The following is an 11,081-nucleotide window of genomic DNA, read 5'->3' on the forward strand; positions in this document are numbered from 1 at the left end:
CCGTTGCAATGGCGCACCGACTAAGGTAGCAGGAATACCCAAAAAACGGAAGATGACGCTGCAGGCTCACCATCACTTGGCCACAGCGTACTATAATCCCAAAGAAATCCAAGAATTTCAACATAAATACAGGGGAAAGCCATCGCTGGGGTCATAGGTCCCAAGCACGAGTCGGTTTCGAAGAGATAGAAGTATAATCAGTGTAGATGGTGGGGAGATGGCAGGGGAAGAATGGCAGAGTGAACGGCGAGGGACACATAGTTCACTCATCCATGAAACCCGACCTGCGGAGATCTAGTACTTGTACCTCATTGGCAGGAGTTCGCTTTCGCTGTGGAGGAAGTGTGTATACGATCAACGTTGGTACCAGGCCAATTTCCCAGGGTTGGCTATGACATGTGATCTGTCCATATCTGTCACCCGAGAAATTGCCTCGAGGCTTCTTACCTTGTGCTCGTGCCAGCCAGGATGACCAATAATGGACCAACGAGGGGCCAGGGGAATTTCCCAAGGGGTTGGTCCAAACAATTGTGGGACGCAATGGTGCCCCACATCGCTCTGAACCCTGGACTTTCTCGGTATGCCTTGTGGAGAGACTTCCACGAAAAGGTATGTTGGAGTACTGTGAGGTTAGGAATAAGATTCAATTTTTGTGCAGTATCCCGACAAATCACCAGCTACTTACTCTTGTTACCACCAAAGATTCCGTGACGATTTTTCCCAAGCAGTGAGCAAGTACCTCAGGGAACGTAGAAACCTTCCGGCAGAGGCCAGAGGTGACACTGACGAGGAGGCCAGAGGGTCGCTCCGAGGAGCACCCAGCTTTCTCGAAAGATGAATGGGCTGCGGCAGTACGATGGGTTCTGACCAGGGAGGCCCTGTCAAGCGTGGATGAAAATGTGGAGAGTTGGCGAGAATTTAGCATGGAGGTACGCATGGATGGCCGGTAAGCTGCAAATGAAACCTAACACAACCACAGAATCCATCCCATAACGAGCTTGAGTGGATCGGGCTCTACTATTCACAATACGACCTCTTCCAAGATATAGAATGTCAAGTCCGTTGTTCAAGGTACTCGCATTGAAGGGATTGCTGGTACCATCACCCTAACATACACTGTGGGAAGCTAGAAATCTGAACGCTCTTCTTCCTATCCCCACCGATCCCCACATACCGTCTGTGTCGCTCAAATGTAATATACGTGCTTGCGGAACATAAAATCCTTGGTGAATACATGACTAATGTTGGGATTCGTCACAACGTTAAGATGATATATTACAGATACAATCACAGCTTTGGGACATGATTTTATGACATGATTTTGGACAAATACATGACAAAAAAAGGATTTATTACATAGACTAGTTGAACTGCCTTCGGCTGGTTGCGAACCTGATAAGTGCGACCGCAAACTAAAAATGCGAGCATTATGTACAATACCGTACTATACATCAATTGAAGGTTGGGAATTTTGACAAACGGAAGTGACAAATTGGGCGGCATCAGTGAAAAGCGAAGAGTCAGCCAAAGGGCCCGGATGACATTTGCATTTTTAATTTCAGGAAGGGTGCTGCATGAGATGCTTGTAGGCCAAGCATTCAAGACACAATCAATTTCGATTCTCATTTTAAATGGTATTACAGACAGTACGCTACAGCGATTCTCAGTCAAGGACAACCCCTTGGCATCAGTTGGAGGGAATCATTTACAGCGACCGGGAGGCGTAAGCAGGCGAGGTAGGGAAGGGGCTGAGAACGCGGGGTGAATGTGTTGTTCAGTGGACAGTGGATAGCAGTACAAACCAATTGATGGGATGACCCGATCTTTGACTCGGGAAGATTCAATGGTATGTGCGTCCGGTGATACACAGAGAGTAAGGACCTACCCCAAATGAGGTCAGAGTGTGAAAGAGGAGTGTCGTACCTTGAAAGGAATGAAATTCTCCGGATACAGCTTGTGCACTCAGATTGAATACATAGTTCAACGCTCGGGACGCCTTCCCGTGTTGGTGGGCGAGGTGCAGTAATGGTGGAAGGCGTGGAAGACGTTTGGTGCCACGATGGCAACACCAACCCACACTTTGGATCACAAAAGTAGAGCCCCACACCGTCCACACAGGGTGGATCGCCACCGAAAGTGGTCGCACATAGGGGACAATTGGGCGAATATTGGTTGTTGGAAAGTATCGCGCTTGCGAAATTGGGTTAGAGAAGGGATAATGTGGACTACAAAGTATGTACGTTGATCTGGTGGAAAGAGCAGTATGATTTCTGGCCGTTTGATGTCGAACTTCAGAATGAAGGGCTGGGGCCTCAATGGCCATCGCCATCAGAAAAGATTGAGAAAAGAGGATGCTACAAAGCGATTATGGTTACAGGCTTGAAGTTTCCGAGGTTCAAAGACCGATTCCAAAGTCCGATTAGATCCATTGTGAGATAAGTGAGCGACTCAGATCTGAGACATAATCTCTGTCCGTTGAAGAAAGAAAGCGATGAATGAGTGAATAGAGTGGGAGGGACCGATTGATGTCTCTGTCATAGCAGCGAGTCCGTAGAACCCTCCGCTGTCCAGAAACACCAAGAACGGTTACAGTGTGTAGGGGCGTTTGAAATCTTTCTCCCGCTTTCCAAAAAGACCAAACTCCCTGAAAGTGGACGCCCTAGGAGATCATTGATGACAGAACCAGTAACTTAGGCACGAACTGAGCACGTCAAGTGCATGGAACATTCATGTGATGGGGACATAGATGTATGAATCAAGCATGTGATGAAAAAAGGAATCAGCCGAAGGGCACCAGCCCCAAGCGCCTGCGATGCAGCTCATCGGTCAAGGAGGTGTGAGATAAATAAGCCTCAGCAATACCAATAATTGATGCACAACAAATAGAGATAGGATAGCGCACAACGACCATGAAGCGATGGAATCAACATTGGATCAGAAAGGTATGTCTGTGTGTGAATAGGGAATTTAAAGGATGAGGTAAGATACAGGCGTGCGTATAAAAGGGCAGGTCAGAAGAAGGGGAATGCACAGAGGGAGTAAGTTGACAACATAAGTGGCTACCTTCAATATCGATGAGGTAAGCTGGAAGGGCCAATCAGAGCGGTTCGAAACCTGGCTTCGGGTGAAGCGAGCCAATCAGATCTCGTAGATGACCCTCGGCGATTATTTATTAGTTAGATGTGGTGAAGGGAGGGACTGCGGTGCGAGGTGTAAACATGATGCTCGTTAACCTAGAAATAAGACAATCAGCAACATGATCAATGATTGTTCTTTCCTCCCCTCTGACCTGAACTCCTCAAGCTCGCGCATCTAGTTTTTGCCTGGCCCAAGCTCCTTAGGCTTGCGCACCTCCGTGTTGTGGGCTATTGCTGTAAAGCGTACCTGGAGAATAATTTATAGGCGCAAAAGACAGGGCAGAACACCAAGTACCTTTCTCTTATCTTGTACCGCATATTTGTCGTGGCGCCTTTGCCGCTGTACTCAACCTCATTCTCAACAAGGGCCACAGTTTTTTTTGGAAGCGGACACGCTATTCGAAAATGAGCATGTCGGAAAAGCGCCGCAGGTGTCACATGCGTTATGGCGGCTTGTGGGGCATTGGCAGCCGGTAGTGTTTCAATGAGCGAATAGAGAGGACCGTGATGGACGCCGCAAAGACCAGGAAGGGCCACAGGCGCCATGGCACGTGACCATAACATCCCAAGCGCCCCCTTTTATTGGGCTCTGACACATAATCGACAAGCTACACTCCCCCTCCCACCTTCCAACTTTGTAGGCAGCTCTTCCCCGGTCACCAGAAAAATAATCAAAATGTAAAAAAGAGAGAGAGAAAACAATGGACAAGTTGGCGCTTCTGCCTTAGGCAGCATGCCCTAGATAGACTTCCGCCTGGGACCTTGTTCACCTTGAGGGATTATGCTCTGATCCCCATGTGCCAAAGTGTCATGATCCCAGGGAGCATCGGAAGTGCAGAAAGAAGGAAAGATGAAACGAGCGGAAATGGAAAGCTGCAGAACGTAAGATGTACGCTCTCCCCAATGGATAAGCGCTGAGATCAATGGATCTACATACAGTCTTTTCTTGTAATTTTGGACTGGTCAGCTAACTTGCCAACAAACCAATATACACACCTAGAAGCCAACCTCGAAGTTGGCCCTCAATGCCGTCACGAAGAGGAGGGAACTATGGGATGGTGCAGGGTTACCAATTATGCTGGCTGGGTTGCAAGAGCCGACTAATGGTCCCCAGGTGTGTACAGCCATTCTTGGGCAGGCTAGAGAGCCTGGGATTGCTAGACAGCAGAAGAGCGGGCCCACCCTTCCACCGTCCCAATCCATATTCCTGCACCCGAGAGAAAAAAGAGTGTGCACAGCCTCATATGGGTTTTATACCCAACCGGCGCTATCCGGAATTACGTGAGCGGCGACCAGAATCATGTCAAAAGGTCCCGCTATAAGCCACGACATAGTCCTTTATCTTGTCATATCGTAGGGTAAAACCACCTGTATATATATGAGGATCTTATACATCGTGGCTACTGTACATGCAAGAGGAATAAGCAGCGAAATGACATAACAATAACAAATGAGCGATCAAAGGGGCCAGTGGTATGGGAGGGCCGTGGCTTGGGTGGTAAGTATTCAGGATATGAGACCATACTTGGAATTTGGAGGAAAGAAGGGCCAGATCGTAGGGGTCCATTTGGCCTCAGCGGCAGCAATAGTGATGAATGCGACTTGCGCGCTTATTCTCACATGCGAAACCACACAATCGTTTCCATCTGAGCTCAATTCTACACTGCATATAGACTATCTACATGCTGAGTACAAGAGGAAAGTGTCTAGCTAAAGAAGCAAGCATGCGGAAAGAGGAAAAACACATCATATTCCCCTCATAAATCCCAACAGATGGGTGTAGGGGCGTGTGATCGTTACTCTCCTGGTGGTCACAGGGTACAGGAGGAGCAGCTCGAATAGGAGCTATCGCGCGTAACTCAGTCTCGTAATGGAGAACTAATATATTAAGATATTTCGCTATCGGCGTAACTGTAACACGAAAATACAATGAGTTATGCGCAAACACAGATAGAGGAAATGGTATCACCTCAGCCTCGTAATGAGAACTGAGGAGGGAGAAAATTACGCGTCCAGCTAACTATACGACTGGCGCAATATCGCTTAAGCGATTGCCAGTGACAACTGATGATATAAGACAAAGGAAAAATTGGAGCGCTGGTATCGGACTCTGAAACAAAAAGGATATAGTCGTTGTTAGTCACGATGATATTAAGTTAAAGTAAAACTCCCCTCCTCGGCTGTTGTCGATGAGCGTTGATATTCACATGGTGGTCCACGCAGGTTGTGCAAGATGCCTTCGTCATTTGAAATTTCTCAGAGTTTTACCTGAGTCGGACGCATCGTCAGTCCTCAATACCGCGACATATGAACCCTTTTCCCCCAATGTTCATGCTGGAGACACCAGATGGCGCCTACGTTGCTAGACAGTAACGTCGTACTTGATGTTAAAGTCCCCTCGTGCAGGGCACGATGCCGCGACCGTACCGATCTCACAGCACCAGAGCGCACCAAGCTCAAGCTAAGGCCAAGAGGCCTTAGTATCGAGTTGCCGTCCGACATCGATCCCGAGCCCATGGGCGGTGCCTACCGTAGCAGCACCAACCCAAACCGTTGTATACGACATGAGAGTGCAGGCACAAAAGGCATAACCTCCACGGCCTAGCAACCCCCAGCCAAAGAGCTAAGCCCCAACCCAGCTTCGAGTCCCGGTCCGATGACGAGCCCAGCCGCACACGAGTTGCCGCGCCCAAGCTGACGATGGCGCCGAGCACCAACCAGTAGAGACCCCAGCACGCAAAGGACATCAGTTAAACACCCGTGTTTGACTGAGTCTTCAGTGCGAAGTTGATCGCGCATTGTATGGAATTCTACGCGAGAGCGAAATCAGTAGCTGTGGGCATGGGTTAGCTATGGGAGTGGAAATGGGGCGTACTGCTGTGCCCGATCCTCCCATTCGACCTACGGTTCCCCAGTATCGTGATACCGAGTTCTGGGTAGTTTGGCGCTGGAGCCGGTTGATGGTGGTAATGACAAGGAGAAGCAAGGGCACAATGAGGATTGAGGTTGAGTGTTTGAGGGTCAGTGCCAATGTTGTTGAAGCGCACACGCTGAGATGCCGTGGGAAAGCTCTGAGTGAGTTACTGTCTCAAAAATGGAGTCAACTCCTTCAAATGAATCGTAGTTATCGAATCCAAGTTTCGCGCCTGCCATATACCTTCGACACGGTGTCGAATGTCACGTGATACTTTCGGTTATCTCCATTCTTTTTCTATTTCAGGTTGAGAGTGAGGTGGTGAAGCAGGGAATTCGAACGCAAATTCACGTTTTGAGCAAAGAGAGAATGATGTTGCAGAGCATGCAGGAGGACTGAAGGATTTAGTTACTGTGAAGAATCGATCATTGATCACGGAACGACTCCAGGGATATCAAAGTTCATATTCACAGGAGGTTGCATTGTGTCAGCGGGGTATTCGGTGATCAGATAGCGTGGATGGCATCGCGATGTTGTAATTCATGACATGAGCCATCAGATTGCATTGTAATAAACGCAGGTCGGTGCGTTGGATCGAATGATACAGTTAGTACGTTTGCGTCGTCCGAACTTGAGTGAAGGATGAAGTGCGAACCTCGATGATAAAAGAAATTCCATGTACAGCAGTCTGGCGGCTGTCTGAGTCATTGTTGAGGGGCGAGATTTGCTTCTGATGCGAGGTCACCTCAAGCAGCCAATGTGCCCCCTAAAGCCACGGAATGATTGACAGACGAAGACCGGGGGGGGTCTGGCACTTGCATAAGTGGTCGCTCGCAGCGCGGCCAGCCAATGAGAGAGCGAGAACGCACTTCAATGCACTGGTGAGACTCTGTACATTGAACGGTTCCGGGCGTGCAGTGTGTGTGCCATCGCAGTGCCATCGCAGTGGTATAACCTGGCAGTTGGGAACACAGCCAAAGTGCGAATGGATGTCAAATGAGCAATGTCGGGGACGTCAATCCCAATTCCGGTGAAATGGGAGCCAATGAGAGGAGCGCGTGGGAACCGACCCAACTCGGGGTTAAGGTTAAAACCTCAAAGAGCGAGGCTTGAGCCAATCAGGGGGCGAGAAACAGTCGTCCGGCTGGACCCGCGCTATTAGTATCAGTAAACTAGAAATAAAGGAGGCGATAAATAAAATCACATGCTACTGTGAGTCACCGGGAAATTTGTACGAGTCATCCAAATATTATTTACACACGGTCTGTCATCCCGATGGAATTGACTTTATAATGAAGAATACAAATAAGAACTAAAGTCCGAGTGAACCCTCCTTCGCTAGCTGGTCCGCACGATCGCTCCCGATAATGCCAGAATGAGCTGGGCACCAGCTGATGATGGTTTCGAGGGGCTGGTTGCGCAACAGTATGTTGGCCAAATACGTTCGAAATCCCTCTGAGTAGTGTTGTCCCTTTGTTGGACTTGACATCGTGAGACGTTCAATTGAGCCAATATCATCTCCGAATATGAGTAAACGCGTTGGACGCTGGGTCGCATTGTTCCCCTCAAATACTCCTGTGATTTTCTGCGCTGCCACCTGAAACCCCTGGGTTTCTGCTTCAAACAGGTGTGCCCCCTTCTCCATTCCCCCTTCGACTCAAATACTACCTCACGGCTGCGATAGCCAACCAAACCATACCCCGATCTCCTCGCCCCATTCAGCTTACGCTGCGAACCATCGCTGTACACGAACAGATACGATGGGTCATCCTCATATTGAGCGATGAAGCTTTTGTGAGCTTGCGCCCATGCTGGTTTATGCGACGTTCCTCGAGTGTGGGGAGGCAGGTAGACCTGCACTTGAGTAAAACCTTCCCCCTGCATCGCTAGGTCATTGCGAACCGCAAGTTGGGCAGCCTTGATGTGTCTTTGGTAGGCATTTGAGGTGGGCGTGGGGAGCATTCGAAGCCAGCTCGCAGCGCTGGAATGGATTGGCTGCAGAAAGAGTCGGGGGAGTTGATAGGGATTCGGCATTTGCTGGGTGGCGTTCGAGATGAGGGTTTGGGGTAAGTGCGATGAGTTGGAATGAGTTGGGAGTGAGTTCAAGATACAGATACGAGCAAATCGAAGGGAGCTCGTAATGCGATCGAAACTCGGTCGAAGTCTGATCAAGGCACTTTCGAAGGAGCTATAAGAGCTTGAGTAGTTCGTGACAGGAAGAGAGTGGGCACGTTGTTGAACTAATAGCATTGAAACTAGTTACCTAGCATGTTTCGCTAGGGTACATGAAAGTGTGTAAGTGATTAAGATAAAATGCTCAGAATCCAGTCTGACTGATAGGCAGGCAGGGGGAAACGATACAAATATCGGGCAATGTCATCGTAGTGATTGATCGTTCCATTGCATTTGAACTGCATGGCGAGGCGTTACGAGCACATTACTCCAAGGTGGGTTGTTTTTGGGCAATGATAGCAATAGTTTCCGTAGCATCGTCAAGTGTCTGTCATTGCGTTTCCGTATATCGAAGGTCCACTTTCTCATCGCTCCCTCTTCCATGTCTTTGAAACGTTGACAGGCCAGTATGACGAGGCGCTATGCTGGACGACTGGTTTGAACCCATAGAAGTCGCCGTGAATGATGGGGTTCACCCCATGGTTGGTTTGATAGGTTATCCCGATGATTATGTTGGTGGAATCATCTTTCACTAAACATGGCCCTTGCAGCATCAATACATGCTGGGCTATTGACCACAATCACCTTTACATTCAGAGTGATGGTGATGCAAGCCTTCCATTCTGAATATGCAATAGAGAAGCAATGGCATGTTCAAGTGACTGTGATGGTAATTTCTGTCACACAATGTGTCACAGCACAACCACAACGTTGTGGGGCACCCAAATATATAAAGTCAACAAGAATATATAGTGCTTAAGAATTACAAGACGAAGCAGTCAGGAGAATTATTAATTGATAAAGACGGTCACCTGAAGGAAAACCGTCGAGAAATGAGCAAGTATGGTGATGGTACGATGAAGTTTCAGATTGTTTATGTATATAAGGTACAAATAGCACGATCCTAACCACATGCTTACAGAAATGAATCATATATATTGTGGAAGTGGAAAAATACAGGAATTCAATGCAACCACGCCCATCCAAGTAGCAGTGTAAGGCTGGTTGGGGTGCCGGCCTCGTTGACTCCTCAATCCTCTGGCTGTCAAGATCGTAGGCTGCATCAAGCTTATATTTGGCAGTGGGTTAGGGTATACCCTTTACCCAAGCCCAAGCCATACAAATGTAAATGCAATTGTGTACAACAAGAAATAAACACGAAAGTCACCACTGCTCCACCATCCATTCCCTCCAAGTGGCCATGCACGTTTAGCCCAGTTTCAACGTCGTCGAGGTCTATTTGGCTGTGTCAGTGAGATGTAGGGTTTGGGGTTCAACTCTTCTCCATCTTCATCACTGTCAGAAGGCACCGTCTCAAGTTTCGTCGATGATATGGATTACTTGAAGGTCTTGAACCCTCCGCTTGGTTGCTTGAGGACCCTGAGGAAGGCAGGGTTGAAGCAAAGAGTCCAGGGGAGCTAGGGGCAGATGAAATGGGAGATAAACCAGTCACAGATGTTGACATCGTGGCGTCGGTGTTACCAAAAATGTGGTTGAAATCAGTGGCTGACGAGGAAGATGGGAACCTTGGAGGCACATCTCCAGACAGATCCAGGGAGCCATCGTCGATGGGGCTACTTCTGCCAGCATCTAAAGGGAGTGGGACTTCTCCCTTTGAAGATGACGGTAGAGGATTGGGGAAAGCGCTGGGGGGGCGGCAACTTCTTTTCCCTTGAAACCCCCCTTTGTTTTCTGCTTCTTTCCTTTGTCAGCAACATCGTTGCTTCTCTTCCTCTTGTGGCTTGTCCCTTTCCCTTTCACTTGCACAATGGAAGGAGAGCAATCGTCAACGCCGTTGTCACTTGTATCCCCATCACTATCTTCGTCGTTGTTCAATGCCAAAAATGCTGGGCAGTATGTCAGTATAAAATGGCTGAAGACCTCGATAGGGACGTACCTTTAGCTTTGGAAACAAATGTTTCACTCTGCCTTGCCTTTCCCTGGGCAAACTGATACAGTAAAGTATCTGTGGTACCATCTGCCAGCATGTTACGGATACGGAGTCTCCAACGACCATATCCGTCACATGGTCAAAGACTTCTCCTCATTATTGTTCCTCCCCTCTTTCTCCCTTCCATCCTCTATCCCGATACCCTATCCTCCTTATCTGTTCTACCCCTTTCCCCCCCTCGTGCAAAGCTTTCCCCAACTGGGGTTTTGGTGCTGGCCGAGGTTATTTGTGTTTCGCGGGATTTCCCGCGACCTTACCATTTGTAGATAGTCACGCATCTTGTATGGAAACCGCCGAAGGCGGTTCCTGCTAACTAACAACTGCTCTACAACTGTCTCATGTACCATCTTCTGTAACAACCCTCCCTGTGACTCAACTGAACCTGTGTGACTGTACAACTCTCAATATGTCTTATAAGTCTGGTTATATTGAGTCCTCTAACAGCCCTCGCCGCGAGAACTCGAAGTCGAGAGTCGAAGACTCTCAACATGTGTATCGTCCTATTGAACCTGTACCCTATGGGTCTTCATCACTCCGCTCTTCCCCCAGTACTCAACATACGACGTCCCATCACGATCATGGTGATCGTGAACACTATGAGGCCCACTTACCCGCGATGCCGGCACGTTCGCTATGCGAACGCCAAGTAGCCGCCCATCCACCATCTGTTTCTTCCTTTGCCAGTCATCATATGTCCCTGCCAACGGTACGTTCCCTTTGGGAACGCCAAGTCACCGAAGGCCCTAATAGTCAGCCCTCATTGCACGCCTATGATATCAACCCGCTACCGGTACGTTCGCACTGCGAACGCCAAGTACCCGATGGCTACTATGTGAAGTTCTCACCCATCTCACCAGTCGCGACCTCGCACACGGTACGCTCCATTGAGGAGCGCCAAGTATCCGTG

General features: G+C 48.8%; 1 protein-coding gene across 1 annotated transcript; it reads left to right on the forward strand.

Moving 5' to 3' along the window:
• Positions 1 to 8,037: 8,037 nt before the first annotated feature.
• On the forward strand, positions 8,038 to 9,899 carry EI90DRAFT_3026712 (uncharacterized protein; the record flags this gene model as incomplete). Its single annotated transcript, XM_039057950.1, has 7 exons — positions 8,038 to 8,117; positions 8,332 to 8,342; positions 8,392 to 8,498; positions 8,539 to 8,659; positions 8,775 to 8,893; positions 8,985 to 9,075; positions 9,571 to 9,899. 7 exons carry the CDS (start codon positions 8,038 to 8,040, stop codon positions 9,897 to 9,899), a joined length of 858 nt encoding a protein of 285 aa, XP_038907303.1.
• Between the last annotated feature and the right edge of the window lie 1,182 nt (positions 9,900 to 11,081).

Source organism: Cantharellus anzutake (assembly GCF_015039405.1).
Source record: "Cantharellus anzutake strain C23 chromosome Unknown EI90scaffold_523, whole genome shotgun sequence".
NCBI classification, from domain to species: domain Eukaryota; kingdom Fungi; phylum Basidiomycota; class Agaricomycetes; order Cantharellales; family Hydnaceae; genus Cantharellus; species Cantharellus anzutake.